Source organism: Cucumis sativus, chromosome 1 (assembly GCF_000004075.3).
Source record: "Cucumis sativus cultivar 9930 chromosome 1, Cucumber_9930_V3, whole genome shotgun sequence".
In the NCBI taxonomy this organism is placed as follows: domain Eukaryota; kingdom Viridiplantae; phylum Streptophyta; class Magnoliopsida; order Cucurbitales; family Cucurbitaceae; genus Cucumis; species Cucumis sativus.
This window is the reverse complement of record NC_026655.2, coordinates 22,524,230-22,540,715: the sequence shown is the minus strand read 5'-3', so window position 1 is coordinate 22,540,715 and position 16,486 is coordinate 22,524,230. Positions and strand designations below refer to the sequence as shown.

The 16,486-nt window shown below is 33.4% G+C and overlaps 1 protein-coding gene across 2 annotated transcripts; it reads right to left on the bottom strand.

Moving 5' to 3' along the window:
• Window positions 1-5,178: 5,178 nt before the first annotated feature.
• Window positions 5,179-16,353, bottom strand: LOC101202778 (putative tRNA pseudouridine synthase). 2 transcript variants are annotated; one of them, XM_031886853.1, is made up of 8 exons: window positions 16,037-16,353; window positions 15,909-15,944; window positions 15,704-15,760; window positions 8,082-8,194; window positions 7,840-7,988; window positions 7,567-7,711; window positions 6,983-7,408; window positions 5,179-6,048 (listed from the first exon to the last, which is right to left on the bottom strand). In XM_031886853.1, the coding sequence occupies exons 1-8, from the start codon at window positions 16,293-16,295 to the stop codon at window positions 5,653-5,655; spliced, it is 1,581 nt and encodes a 526-aa protein (XP_031742713.1). In that variant the 5' UTR covers window positions 16,296-16,353; the 3' UTR covers window positions 5,179-5,652. The 2 variants fall into 2 exon arrangements, with proteins under 2 accessions (XP_031742713.1, XP_004145230.1); XM_004145182.3 differs by lacking the exon at window positions 15,704-15,760 and having other exon boundaries at window positions 16,037-16,352.
• Window positions 16,354-16,486: the final 133 nt, after the last annotated feature.

Here is a 16,486-nt window from a genome sequence, read left to right as displayed (position 1 = left end):
TTATACTTCCTATACTTTTTTGTTATTTATCTATTGTAAAATATGAAATTGACTCCCCTTCTTCTTCAAAAATCTCCTTTATGCTTTGTTGTATTCTCAGAAAAGCAATGTATTTATTTTAGGAGAAGTTAATTTTGTACACTTATCATATTATAACAGTAATTAAAGTAAAAGAAAAAAAAAAAAGAAGAGAAAAATTCAAAGTTGAATGTTGTGTATCATTTGAATTCTAAAGTTGTAGTTTTATAAATGGTATTGATGTTAGTTGTGAAGGTACTAATGTTATAACCTTCTCATTTCCTCGTAGCTGGTTGAGTATTTGAACCCCACGTGCCACGTGGTAGGTTACTAATTCCAACTTTATTATTATTGGACTTTTACAATATTTGTTAGCACATAAATCAAACCCCTCAATTAAACATACTACCCAATTTAATGTTTTTATTTTAAATTTTTGCCCATTTATTATTTTTAGCTTCAAAATTATTTTATAACCCTCTCAACTAATTTTTATTTCGCGTTTTAAAAATATTTATTGTTATTGCTTTATTTTTAATTTTTAAGTTGTTTTCGAATATAACAAAATAAATCAAAAATATTTATATAAAAAGATAAAATTTTAATTGCTATAGATTAATTTGTGTTATAATAGACATAAATAATAATCTAGAAATAATTACAAATATAACAATTAGATTTAAACTAATTAGACATATAACAATAGTAAAATCTGTCAAAGTCTATAAATATTAAATCATGTTACAAATATCGGTAGAAATCTATTTTTTAAAGATGTTATTATGTACTTAATTATTATTCATACAATTGCTACTTAGCCCGCCAACTATCTTATCAAATGTCAAGTAAATATTTTCAAACAATTTTGTTAATTTAAAACAATTTCTTTAATTTTAAAATTCAAAATTTTATAAACATAACATATACAAATTAAATCCAAAGCTTAGTGTTGACTGTATTAAACATCAATTTTAATGGTAATAACTTTATTAATCTTTTAAATATATCACGAACCTTTCACCATCAAATTAGAAGTTTGTGAAATTATTAAATACTTTCAGAACTTATGAATATATTAGATAGAAACTACAAATTTATTGACCAACTAACCATTTATTTTAAAATTTATGAATTAAAAGATTTTTCATTTAATATAACAAAAGCATGTAATTTAAATTTGTGATTGTCTAATTGAAATATGTTTATGTTCAAGCTGACAGATTAATTGAATCACTTAGATTTTATAAAAATTATGGTTGTTTTTTTCCAATTCTTAAAACAATTCTAAAACTTACCGAAATAAAATATATAAAATTAGAATTTAAATTTTAACTTTTTTAAAAAACAAAAAATACTTTTGTAGATAAGGAAATATCGAAATGAATAGAGGATAATATTAATTTTTTTAAAACAAAATGTGTGTGGTTGTGTGAGATGGATACACATATTTGATTTAAAGGTAAGTAATATTTAAAAGTGGTTTTTATGACTTAGTTTAAAAGGAAAAGTAATTAATAAATGGGGTATAGGGGTGGTTGGTTCGTATTAAATTGGAATTAAATGAATTTGATAATAGAATATGGAAACATACAACGTCTCATAAGCTAAGTGAGGACACGAATAAAATGATTAACCACAATTACCTCTCTCTCGAATAGGAGTGAGGTGCAAAACAATTAGATTAGGATATATTATTTCAAATTTTTTTTTAATAAATTCTCAATTTATTTGACCATTTATAATCTATTACATATAAAATTAAATTAAAATTCTAAATTAATAATTAGATATATGATACTCTAACACAAAACAATAGTAATCCATTATTATCTAAAAACGTCGGTAGATATACTACAATCTTAACTTCGTTACATATCACTAGCTATGATCTATAGCTAATAAATTAAATGTATGACTAAAGTTGATCGCTAATAGATATATATGAGTGGACGTTTATCAATAATACATATCTATAAGTAGAGCATGCATTTGTGAAAGAATGAAGAAGTGAGGCCCGCACGACTTCCTATTGAAATCTAGGAGAAGAAGTGTTTTGTGTGTTATGGTTATGGTTATGCATTAGAAGTCAAGGGTGGGGCCGCAACATTCAACTAATTCCTTTGCATTTACGTAACCCATTTGCTAAATATTTTGAATTTTTGATGGGACGGCACGGTTTCGGCTCATGTAAACATGACATCATGCTGACACATCCACTTATTATGTTGAAGACGGAAGGAGGGTGAAAAGCATGAACATAGTAAGAAATTAGGTTAAAAATTACATTAAATAAATCGAATGAGTTTGATATTAAACAATTCAAAACGTACTATAGAGAACATATTGCAAGTTCATTCCATTTCAACCTTTTAAACAAGTTGAAAGTATTCATGGTTAGACACATAAATTGGTTTAAAAAGGCACAATTATTTAGATAATGTAATATTTTAGTTAAATTGATTTGATTAAGGAAAATTGCAAAAACCACCCAAGTGATATTGTAATTTGCCTTTGTTATTTATTCATTTTTTTATATTATGAAAGGGTGAAATACTAATATGTAAAACACATTTGATTTACTTTCAATTAATTAATGTATGTAATTCAATTTAAAACCTAATATAAAGCTATTTTCCAATATGTAAATGAATCGACATATTTATAAAATATAGTAATATATCACAAGGTATATTTATATATATTTTGAGAGGAATACAATTTAAAATAATTTTTAAAATTAAAATAAGAGTAAATTGCAAAAACCACTCATAAAGTAGGATCATAGTTGTAATTATACTCTTAAACTTTCAGTAATAACAATTGGGCTCTTAAATTTTTAAAAATGTTAAAACTGGACCATAAAGTTTACAATAGTTGTGGGAATTAGACTCTCAAATAATAAGAACTGAGTTTAAAAATCATATAATAAATACCATTTATGAAATCTAATTTTTTGAATAATTACAACTATCATTATATTTTAAGGGTGAATTTTACAACTTGCCCTTAGAATAAATACAAGTGTATATGATTTTATCTTAAGCAACTATTTTTTTTTAGAAAAAGTTGAACACCTCTAGTAGTAAACACATACAAGAAAGATTGGATACACATTTAAAAACGGGTTACCCTCGGTTTCTTCCTTTTTTTTTCTTTGGTTCACATATACGTGTTTCAAATTTAGAGTAAACTATAATAATCCACTCAATTCAGGACATTCACTCGAAGTTGGACCCAAACATCTCTTGTTATAGTTAGAAAGATTTAGAGAAATTAACTAATTTAGATATGAAATTTGGTCGATGTCCTCAAATTTTATTTATTATCTTAAGTAAGAATTCATGTTTTTTTAGGACAATTTTAACCTTCACTTCAATATTTAATATAATTGATTTTCGAAATTATAAACAAATTATTTAAATTTATTTATAATTTATAACTTTCATAATTAATATTTGTATTTATTATTAGAATATCATTTAATGTAGATACGATAATAATATGTTTAATTATTTCTACAAATTAACTATTTTCAATTTCATAATCAATGCAAAACGTATTATTTTCAAGAACGTATTTTCCAGCGCCGTCAAAATATTTCGATCATCTTATTCATTTTTTTGTTTAGTAAAATTTTCGTGAACAATATATATATATATATATTTATATACTATTTAAACTACTTCAATTATGTGATTTATTAGATATATACATCATCATAGTTTTTTTTTCTTAAATATGCCATAAGTGATATATACTATGGTATATCACTAAATAATATATTTATGTTTCGTGATTTGTTGCATAAATTGAAGTTGAAGTTTCATTATATATCACTGCATACACAAATGATGTTATGCATGTATACATTTGTATATACAATAACTTATATTAGTGACACATATAGTTTGATTGTATAATTTTTTTTAATTTTTTTCTTTACCAGATTGGTATGTTCTTTGATTTATTACATATATACCACTGTATAATACATTTATGTTATGTGATTTATTACATATATACTACTACATGTATTCAATAATACTTAAATTGAAGTTGAAGTTTCATCATGTATCACTTGCATACACATATGATATTATCAGCATATACATCTCTATATATATAACAATATGTATTTAGTGACAAATATAGTTCTATTGTTTATTGTTAGGTGGTCGACCCAAAAACGATTAGAATTTCTTCTAAAATTGAGTTCAAGAGACACATTAAATATGACTGTTATAGACGCGTTGGCCATAACCGAAAAAGATACAAGTTTTCATTATCGAACTACTTTTTTCTTTCTTATGATTAGATTTTTTAATACGTTTGTTTCAAACTTTTATTTCAAATATTTATATTTCAGTTTTTAATTTAATTATTTTATTTCCATAAATTTACGTCTACCGTATTAATCAAATTTTCTCAATTTATATATTTAATGTATTTTCTTTCGTACATAATCATTATTCTTTCTAACATTACTTATTATTTACTATGTAAGATATAAATATTTGAAATAAAATACATAAACCAATTTAACATATTGATAACAAAATCTATCATTCATAAAATATTGAGGCTAAATATACCCTGACGTATTATGAATGCAAAATATAAATTCGTACTAGCCGAATATTTTTGACAAATTTTTTCGAAATTTCACTGGTTCAACTAGTCGTTGAAAGTCTTCTTCTTTACCGCGAAGGTTTTTCCAAATCTTCTACTATCCGGCTTCTTTAGTGAAGAAAATGAAAGGAATAATTAACCGTTATCGAAGAAGGAAAGTTCTCTTCTGACTTTTGAATTTGCCTAAACCATAACCCACCTTCCTAATATCACATTTTCAATTCACCTTCCTTTTTATTTATTTAAATATCTAATTACTAATCAAAATGGATAGATTAGTAAATTAGTCCATATTTTTTATGTAATATACAAGTCATTTTAGGAAAAAATATAGAAAAAAATGATCTTGTAATATGGTATAAGGTCTTCTTAGTTAAAGCCCCATATAGTTATTGTTTATTGCTTTTTGAAAAAGAAGCACTAGATAAGAAATGGGGTTGGATAGACTGTCTAGACATGTATTACTCCATTCTGAAGGGAGGTTTTCTACCAAGATTAATGAAAGACCAACCATAAGATAATAAATGCATATTCTACAACAAAAAAACAATAAACAGTATATCATTGTAAATTAAGAGGGAAAGCAACATGAAATGTTCATAATGGGTATTAGTCAAAGTTTAGATCCAAATTTCCATCAGAAATGAAGTTGAATCAACATCAGTACAGCCCTGTGTCAAAGGCTCACCTACATATTTCGCCTTTTAAGCCATTTACATTGAATGTGAGCTCACTCCCTTGTGGCTTGTGCCAATTCCCCAGTTGATTGTCTGCAGTTGATGCTGAGCTTATTAAAACGCCCCCCGGCTGGTGGGTGGCCACAGACCACGTCCATTCAATGCCCAATTCCCATAATTTATGCCATTAATAACTCCCCTAACTCAAACTCAACTGCTTCCCATCCTTCTTCAACATTCAAGTTTTTGACGACTTCCAACAACAGAGGGGCAGACAAAAAAACACATCAACATAATTCAAAGGCCATCTTGATTTCTCATGATCAGATCAATGTTCCCTGTACTTCCATGCTTTCCAAGCACTCCTAACTTCATCCAATTCTTCATTCGGAATGCTTGTGTACTTGTCCAATTTCTCCACCCATTCTTTCCATGGGGGGCTTTCTGTGTCCAGGAACTTAGTTACCTCGGGCAATATCGCTGATCTGTAGAATTCATTCACTGAATTGACTATGTCATCTGATTCATTCAGTGTGAACAACTCTGACCTCATTGGAGCTCCTGGCCGTTTTCTGTTGGAAAAACTGTTCCCTCTTAGGACTAAGACTTCAGCTGGAGCAATGGGTAAAACTATTCTAGAAAACTTGGTCAGTGACAATGTTATAATATCTCTTGGGAGAAGTTTCCGCTTCACTGCCACAGCCGTTGCTATCATTTTCCGAATCTGCCAAGGATGTAATAAAAGTTGCATCAGAATGGTCCTTTCGTTTTAAAACTAGAACATTAACTACCCTTTATTAATTACTAATGAAAACAACTTCATTGTTCATAAGATATGTTATTGATGTTCTTTTTTAATAAGAAAACATCATATTATCAGCTCAAAAGTTACAAAAAGAATGGAAATGAGAAATCTGCCAAAAGAAAGCCTGACACCTTTTCACCTCCCACTCTCCTTCCAATTCCTAAACTTAATAATAGATTCTAGTTTCTCATAAAGCTTGAACTCATGAATTATGAACCTTAGGGAGTAAATGAAGGTTATGATGGTATATAGTTAACAAGTCAAGCTCATAAAGCTTGAACTCATCAACTCATATCTTCTGTCCACCAATGCACAGGGACCATGCTGATCCTACAAATTTATAACCTCAGGAAGTAAATGAAGGTTATAATGGTAGATATTGAACAAGTCAAGCTCATAAAACTTGAACCCATTAACTACTATCTTTCGTCCAGGAATGGATAGGACCATCAAATTATTTAATCGATGGTAATATTTTAGAATTTAATTTAATTTCCTAAAACATAAACCCATAGCTATTTCTTAATTTTTTGGACTACTAGCACAGGAAAAAGTCCATTAAGCCAGCATTGATTTCCAAAGAGGGAAAAGAGTCTAAAAAGTGAAATAATGCAGCAAAAAAGTTGTCGAGTGAGCACCAAAGTACAGTTATAAAACCAAAATTTGGCTCCCACATGGCCAGAAGCAAGATATAAGCTACCGGAGGCATTACAACGGAAAACCTATCTAAGCAATAGAGCTACCAACTGAAATCAAGAATAAATGGAGTAAATATAGATTAACTTACAAATTGGAATGAAAATGGATGAGAACAAATTATGTACCATAAAAACAATGTTAGAGAAAGACTAACTTGATGCAACATGAATGATTCTCCCCAAATGGATATCTCAATGAAATCACATCCAAAATATGTTTCCAGCTTCCCACAAGAACAGTAAAGAATCCTTCTGAAGTGTGAGGCGCCTATACGATCTTTCTCATCTGGCTCATGAAGCCATCTTGCACGAACACCCTTCAGAAGTTCTGATCCATCTTCAAGTTTACTGCATACTTCAGTTAGATTTTCACAGACGCTTAAGCTTGGAGAACGTTGATCTGGTTCCTTGATTCCTTCAACAAAAGTATCATTTTCTTGATCACTTCCCTCAAACTCAGAGTTTGACATATCACCGGGTGATACCTTCTTGCCTGACTTAAGGGCATATACTAGTTGCTTGGCTCGAATTCTCGTTCTATAAATGGAGCGTACTGTATAATTATGAAAAGGATGGTCCCCCTGTGGCCAAAAAGAATTCACCTTTGTTCTTCAACGACATATAATTGTCTTCCCAAATAACAGCACTATACTGTATCAAATAACAAATCATGTTTCTTGCAGTGAAGGAAGGGGCAATATGATGCGTATGTAATTAATTGAAGGAGATCATAACGTACCTCAAAGGATTTTAATATATCTTTAAAGTCTGAGATGTGGCAATCAATTTCAGTAGTTTTAAGTTTACTTTCAATTCCAATAAGCTTAGCAGGGAGGAGATACGAATACATCCGAACATCACACTCCTTTCTAGGATCAAACCTCCTTGACAAGTAACAAAATTGATGCAATGTTACCACTTTGTAGTTTATGCGTAAAAGTGTATCATGCTAGTGCTAACACTTCATTTACTCACTTAAAAAGCACCAATGAAAAAACCTCAGAACACTCACTTCTGTGCAGGTACAATGCCAAAAACCTTGATATTATCAGGAAGATAAGAGTTGATGTAATCAGCAAGTGAAATACCACAAGGGTCGTCTATCCATGCACTTCCAGGGATTTCCATTTTTAAGGTTATTGTTGTAGCCAAAGAATGAACCTTGAATTAGAAAGAGATGAAATAACAATTCAAAACAACCAATAAGTTTATAGAAGTCATAAAATGAGGTACTAAGACATTCAAGATATTTACTCCTTTATCAGTGCGGCTACTCCTTGCCCATGAGATTTTGTTCAGATTTCCATAGTTGCTATCACAAATTCCACCAGCTTTATATATTGCATCTTCCAATTCTTGTTCGATTGCTATACACCAAAACTTTATGAGGTTAATTTTCTGCATTGTAATTCCCAGCAAAAGGAAGATAAAAAGAGTCTTTACACAGTATTATCATATTCCATGCCTTAGTACTTTATTATCATAGCCAACGGAAACCCTTTAATATTGTTTGATGCCATGGTAAAAGAAACATTGAAAGGAAAAAAAATGCTTATCTAGGATACTTAGAGAAGTGTAATATATATATATATATAAATGTCAAGGTTAGTTAAATGGTTAAGTGGATAATCAGTTTACGTGTATTTAATCAGTTATTGATCTGGTGACATACATACTAAGTTCGATTATTTCAGTCAATCATTATGCAACTAGATTGTAATGAAATAGTTGTAATTAGGAACTGACATATGGTGAGAACAAAATTTAATGGCATTGGTAATGTTTATAATCCTTTTCATCAACTCTTTTAGCAGTAACTATTCTGCCACACGTCTTCAGTTCTCCCAAAGCATGTACCAGCAAGATTGTTTAACACTTCTTGAAAATTTGCCTATTAGAATGCACTGTCTTCAGTACATGGAACCCAATCCGTCAGTCCATCATAAGAAGATGGATTGAAAGTTCCTCTTGTGAAAGTTGAAAAAATAGCTTAAACTATGAATGCTCTATTGAGTCATTGACGAGTCCTTATATATTAGAAACAAACAAACTTCATCAAGATAGATGAAAGAATATACAAGGGCAAAGGAATAAGGCTTACATCTTATTATTCCCTGTTGACCATCACCAACCTCCCCTCTCCTCCCCTCTCTGGCAGCCAGGTTTTTCAGCAGTCCTCTCCGTTAAGTCTCAGAGCACATTATGGAGGTTGTTAGTTGTAAAATTGACTGGCAAGAAGGAAGATGTAGAAGCCGGCAGAAGCATCTCTCTCGGTTAGCCAACTTAGATGGATCCTATCAGCTTTAACTGATCTTATCAGATTTCCGATGGACAGACATTTTAGGAAACTCAGGGACATTGACAGATGAAGATTGAGAATTTCAAAGTTTCAAGCTAAGTTTGGTTGGATACTCAGCTGTGATCGTTGGCCATATTCAGGGGGGCTCTACAATATTAGAGTGTGCTTAGGTAATGAGCAGCAAGGATGGAAGCTGTTTTGCTCAATGCTGGGTAAGTTCGTTGAAAAACTGGATTACGCTAGATGGTTTTCTGGTAATTCCTCCAAGATACCTTCTCCGAATTCGAGTAGGAAACTAAGTTATGTTAGAAATCGCAAAATCAAGTCTTTCCAACTCCCCCGTCCCAAGGTTACAAGTTAAGGTAACAGGCCAGATTCCTAGTCAAAAAAGGAAGATTCAAGAGCCAGTCCTTCCCCTTTCAAAATAAAAGGATTGGCTGATTAAGAATCATGAAGTTGTGAATGTCAATTTCAAAAATTTATGGATTATAACAAAATTATTTGATTCAGACAACTGAAAACTGATCTGAAAGAGGCTGGAAGTTCTTTTCCAAACAAAAATTGTTATAAATCTTCTATATGATGAGAATGCCCTCATTAGCATTGACCAAGGATCAATTTTAGATTCCATCCATGAGGAAGGAAAATGGCAGGCCTAGGGTAATGTTCACCTCAAATTCAAAAGATGGGATAACCTCAAACACAACCGGCAACTTGTTCAAAAAGGATATGGCGACTGGCTCAAGGTTAAAAACCTTCCTCTCGATTACTGGTGTAGAAGTATCTTTGAGGTCATTGAGGATCATTTTGGAGGTCTCTTAGATATAGCCTTCGAAATTTTGAATTTAATCAATGTTAGTGAAGCCCGAATTCAAGTTAAGAACTTATGTGGCTTTGTGCCGTCCACGATTGAAATCACCGATCTAAAGAGGGGAAATATCTACCTTCATTTTGGTGATTTTGAATTTTTAAATCCTACTAGTCCCCTCAAAGCCCCTAACTTCCGGGATGATTTTAAGAACTCTCTTGATTGTTTGAGAGTTAGATAATTTATGCTTGATGAAGATCTTGATTCCTCCCTCTTTCCATCAATAGAAAATCCCAAAATGAGCGTTTGCATCTCTCCCTAGAATCAGAAATCCATTTGAAATTTTGAAGAATTTTCCAACTATCGCACCGGCGCCGGAGAAGAATACAATGGCCGGCACCGGTGATCGTGGAATTATTCTGGCTTAATGATTCCTCTTAACATGCAACATTCAAACAGTTCATAAAAATTGCAGTCTGGATGTAGTTGTGATCCAAGAGTCCAAGAAGGATAACTTGACTTCGGTTTTTATAAAATCACTGTGGAGTTCCAAGGATATTGGCGGGGAATTTGTGGCCTCTATCGAGTCTTTTGGTGGAATTCTTACCATGTGGGACAGTAGTAAAATTTCAGTAACTGAGGTTATTAAAAGACGTTTCTCTCTGTCTATCAAATGCCTCACTTTGTGCAAAAAGGTCTGTTGGATTACAAATGTCTAGTTTGGAAATTGGTTTGGCCTGAATTGTCTTCCTTAGCTGCTTGTTCAGCTGTGACTTGGTGTGTAGGTGGGGATTTTAATATAACTTGTTGGGCCCATGAAAGATTTCCAATCCACTGGAGCACTCAACGACTGTCATTGTTTAATAAGTTCATTGATTTGGTTAATCTCATAGAAATTCCATTGCAAAATGGAAGGTTTACTTGGTCTAAAGAAGGTAGTTCTCCTTCCAGATCATTATTAGACATATTTTTCATAAATCAGGAGTGGGATGTTCTTTTGAATAATTCTCGGGTTTCTTGCAAAGCACGTATTTTCTCGAATCACTTTCCTTTAATTTTAGAGGCTGGTGCTTTTCTTTGGGGTCATCCTTTTCGGTTCTGTAACAGTTGGTTGCTGTCCAGTGAATGTAATCAGATTATTGCTGAAACAGTTAGTAGTTCAAACTTCCATGGATGGGCCAGTTTCATACTTTATGAGCAGTTGAGATAAGTTAAAATGGTAGTAAAAGAATGGAATATGGCAGCGCAAGCCAAGTTAAAAGAAATAGAAAAAACTTGCTATTAGAGTTAGAAAAATATGCTTTTGTGGCTGAGTTGATTGGGCTAAATGAAGAGGAATTGTGTTCTAGAACAACTCTACAAGCTACATTTACCAAAGTGAAGAGCGTAATTATTTTCAGAAAAGTAAACTTAATTGGTTGTCTTTGGGTGATGAGAACACGGGTTATTTCCACTGCTTTTTAAATGCAAAGAAAAGAAGGAATCTCATAACAGAATTAAGAGACGATAATGGGATAGCGTCAACTTCGTTCTGAGACATTGAAAGACTTGTGCTAGATTTTTTGAGACACTTTATACAAGAATTCCGAGGGACAGCTTCATACCTATTAATAGCAATTAGTCATGTGTTTCCTCAATTTAGAATGTGGCTCTTGTTGCTCAATTTTCAGTGGAGGAAATTTTTAAAGCTTTAAAGGCACTTGGCAGCAATAAAGCTCCAAGCCCGGATGGATTCATAGCAAAGTTCCTAATCAAACATTGGTCTAATTTCAAGGATATTTTCAAATCCTTAATGGATGATTTCCACATAAATGGAAGATTAAATGCTTGCATTCAAGAAAACTTCATTTGTTTAGTGCAAAAAAAGAGAACGCAACTCTAGTCAAGGATTTCCGCCCAATCAGCCATACTACCTTAACATGTAAGGTAATTGCAAAGGTTCTATCTGAACGACTAAAACACGTTATGGATGCAATTATAAGTTACCCAAAGTGCTTTTATCGAAGGTAGGCAGATTCTTGACACAATATTAATTGCTAACGAGGCAGTGGAATATTATAGAGCAAAAAGGAAAAAGGCTGCATTTTAAAATTTGATCTTGAAAAAGGCTTTGATAGGGTGAATTGGAACTTTCTAGAAAAGATTTTATCTCTTAAAAAGTTTAGCTCCACGTGGATTTCATAGATAATGGCTGCCTAAGGAGTCCAAAATTTTCAGTCTTCATTAATGGTAAGCCAAGAGGCCAAAGAACAGCATCTCGAGGTATCCGCCAAGGGGACCCCTCTCCCCCTTTTTATTTCTCTTAGTAAGTGAGGTTCTAGGAGAAATCATCTCCCCCTTTTTATTTCTCTTAGTAAGTGAGGTTCTAGGAGAAATCATCTCCCCCTTTTTATTTCTCTTAGTAAGTGAGGTTCTAGGAGAAATCATAAATAAGCTTTGTAGTGACAACCAGTTTGAAGGTTTCCCTGTTGGCAAAGATATGATCCACCTCCCTTTGCTTCAATTTGCCGATGACACTCTCCTATTTTGTAAGTATGATGTGAAGATGCTTCTTAAGCTTAAGGATGCCATTAGGTTATTCAAATGATGTTCGGGGCAGAAAGTAAACTGGGAGAAATCAGCCCTTAGCGGTGTTAATGTGGGAGAGGATGATTTGATTCAAACAGAAAATCTACTAGGGTGCAAGGCAGAAAAGTTACCGCTTATATATTTAAGTCTCCCTTTGGGAGGCTACCCTTAGCAAAAGGTGTTCTGGCAACCAGTCATCGATTGAATTCAAAAGGAAACTAGATAGGTGGAAAAGATATAACATGTCTAGAGGCGGAAGACATACCTTGTGCAACTCAGTTCTGGTTACTCTTCCCAAGTATTACCTATCTTTATTTTCAATACCTAAAAGTGTGACTGTCACTTTGGAGAGAATCATGCCAAAATTCTTTTGGAAAGGTCATGCTGGTAGCAAAATCAACCACCTTGTTAAATGGAACAAGGTCTCATCTCCTCTAAAAGATGAGGGACTCGGCCTAGGAGGAATTAAAATCCATAACATTGCTTTGCTCGATAAATGGGGTTGGAGATTCTCAAAAGAAGAGTTAGCTCTTTGGAGGCAAATAATAAGAAGCATCCACGGTAAGGAGGGTTTTGATTGGTTCACTAAAGGGAAGTCCAATAACAGCCTAAGGAGTCCTTGGGTTAATATTGCTAGAGTTTGGAGGTCGATTGACTCGTTAGCCTCCTTTAATTTTTGTAATGGCCATAGAATCAGATTTTGGATAGATCCTTGGGTTGGTAATGTCCCTATCAAGGAGTAATTTTATAGGCTCTTTAGAATTGCCCTTTTGCCCACCGGTTCAGTAGCAGCACATTGGGACCATGACACTTCATCTTGGTTATTGGCCTTTAGAAGATGTTTGAAGGATGATGAAATTGCTGAATTTCAATCACTACTATCCCTCCTCTCAACTGAAGAAGTGGTTACTTCCAACAATTATAGATCATGGTCCATTGATCCCAAGGCCAATTTTCCGTTAAGTCTCTTTCAGCCAACTTAAAATCTGCCTCCCCGATGGATAGACATTTCTTTTCTTCAGCAATTTGAAAATTAGGCAGCCCCTGGAGAATTAACATTTTTATTTGAATTATGGTCTTCGGGTCCCTCAATAATTTAGAAATTTTGCAAAAGAAATCCCCCAATAAAAGCCTCTCTCCTTCGATTTGTCCTCTATGTTTGAAGGCTAGTGAGAATCTTCCTCGTATTTTGTTGAACTGCCTCGTCTCTTCCTTCTGCTGGGTAAGGATTTTCTCCTTGTTCAATTTAGTTTGGGTATTTGATCATTCCATAAGCGCTAGTGTAGTTCAATTTTTGTCGGGTCCGATTTTACCCAAAAAATCTCGTATCATATTGGAAATTTTGTCAAAAGCTTTACTCACAGAATTATGGTTCGAGCGAAATCAACGTATCTTCCATGATAAAGTAAGACCAAGGGCAAAAATTATGTGTGCAGTAGATCCCAGCTGCAGCTTGGTGTTCCGTAAAAAAGGAGTCCGTTAATCATTCCATTCAAGACATTCACCTCAATTGGGCTGCTTTTCTTACTTAGCCTGCCTATTCGATGCTGCATTAGATCCATTGTTTGCAGATTACACAGTCTGAAGCCCTTTTCTGCATTTTGAAGCTTTGGAGGATTGCCTCTGTTTTAGCCTTTAATTTTGAGATTGTATTTTTGGGCCTTCCCTTTTGTTTCATGCTGTTTTTTCTGGTCCTGTATTGTTTTCTGGACCATTGTAATAAGTTGGATGCTTTAGTATTGTATCTTTGTTTGGTTTCTATGCTTTTACACGAGATATGATCATTGGCGCTATGAGAGTGCCAACCTAGTTGAGATGTCTAGGTGTACCTGGATCCCTCTAGGACTCCCTTGATTACAACTTCTTTATTGCTCTCTTTGTATAACTCTTTTGTACTTTGAGCTCATATTAATAAAGAAGTTTTGTCTCCATTTAAAAAAAAAAAAAGATATACAAGGGCAATACAAAAGACAAGTAAAAAATGACAGCTCTCGTGACAAACTACAAAAGGGGGGTTCCAATCCAGAAGAATTACACTGAGCTAATAATTACAAAAAAATTGTATTAATAATTGCTCACAGGGATGAATTAAACCTAATCACATCCTAAAGATAGACTGCTTGATACTATGAAACGTTCTACAATTCCTATCAAGCCAAATGCCCCACAACGAACCAATAATAATAGTAATATTAAAAAACAAACGGCCAAAGAACGTCGTTTTTCACGAAAAGGAGGATTTGAGAGCAACTCCTAAAACATTGAACAACAACCTCTAATACAAGAAAGCACAAGCCCAAAGGTTCTAAAGAACCTGTTCAACTAAGAGGTAACAAACTCACAATCCCAAACAAAATGGTCAAAGATCCTCTTCCTCCCCCCAAGAAGGATACACAATCGAAGATGTAACACCCACCTTCAAAAACTTAAAAATGCTGACAAGTCAAGTAAAAAACCAGATTCCTGGTTTTGGAGCTAAGGAAAAAAAATGATATTCATGGTTATTTGCCTCAATGATAGGAAGCATTAGAACTAGAGTAGTGAATATTTTCACATCTTGTGGAGTACTTTGGAAAAGGCTTTCACTATGAGGTGTTATGTAAAAGTGGCACAGTACAAAAATCAACTTGAAGAACAAAAACAAAGGCAGTTTACCAATGTAAAACTATTTTAGAAAAATGAAATTTCTTTCACTTGTTATGCAGCAGGGTGAGCACCAAGAGTCAACTTTGATTGAAGAACTGCCTGCAAAGTTAATTAATTCCACGATTTTTGCATGGGATTGGATGCTTGCAGGAAGGCTACAAAAACCCAAACTCATATTACATAATGTAAAGCCAAAGTATTCGTGAGTTTATAAAACCCAATCACAAGCCGAAATCTCCAAACACCCCTTTTAGAGCTAGAGACTAGAGATTTGTTAAAAGGATGCGTTACATATTTTGTGGTTCTTCAAAGGTGCCTTTAAGTGCAAATTCAGTTCAACAGTCTTGAATCGAATGCAATGAGCTTGAGAAAGTTCCACTTGGGTCATAAACGATTCAAAATGTTCCATCACGATATGTTCACAAACCCACTTTCAGTAGCCACTACTGTTTGAGATTCCTCCCCTAAACTGAGCTTGCCAGGGGAATGCTAAGTAATTACATGGTTAATTAGTTAAAATGTAATGAACCAGCTATAAAGTAGTTAATTGCTTACAGAATCTCAATAGTTTCAGTTGGTCATTGTGAAATAAATTAGTTGTTGAATTGAACCCTACATTGGATAAGTAAGTAGAGCAAACCACAATCACATTCAAAGTGCGAGTAGTATTAAATCATAACACAGCAACAGAATATTCAGGGGATGCCATGGTCAATCCATCGATAGGAATTTTCCTGATATAATGTAGAGAAAAACTTACTTGGATGTGACAGTTGGTTGCGTTGCATTTGTAGCCCTGAATTGTCAAAACTAGTGAGTTAATGAGAAATGGTGAAGGATTCACAAGAGGATGGTCAAGAGAAACAGAGAGTAACGTGAAATGAGGACCTCGATAATCAGTCCCGACATAGCCGATTCGCAAAACGACCTTTTTCTTACGGAAAGCTTGCCATTTCCGGAGCTGATCCGGAGCGCACCGAGTGGAAAAAGCATCGGTGGAGGCAGTAGAAGATGAGAAAAAGTGGAGCAGTGCAGGCCTAAGAGGAGGAGTCCGGGAAACGAAAACAGGGTCGGGGAAACGAAAACATGAAGATGAAGCTTTGGTTATCCATGGGGAAAGTGGGAGTCGCAAAGAAGAGACTGACATTGCACCCTATTCTTGGGGGACGGGAATTCGAGGGGCTAACAAAATTAGGTTTGTTTAGGAAGGATGCAAAAAAAAAAAAAAAAAAAAGGAATTTGAAAGGACTTGTAAGAAAAACAAATGAAGATTAGGGACTAGTGGAGGTAAAATTGCAAATATAAAAAGTACAGGGGTTGTTTTTGCAGTTAATTGAA

Coding starts and splice junctions, on each gene's coding strand:
- LOC101202778 (XM_031886853.1), bottom strand. CDS start 16,295: ATGTCAGTCTCTTCTTTGCGACTCCCACTTTCCCCATGGATAACCAAA. Junction 15,945..16,036: donor TGTCGGGACTGATTATCGAG/GTCCTCATTTCA, acceptor TTGACAATTCAG/GGCTACAAATGCAACGCAAC. Junction 7,712..7,839: donor GGCATTGTACCTGCACAGAA/GTGAGTGTTCTG, acceptor TTACTTGTCAAG/GAGGTTTGATCCTAGAAAGG.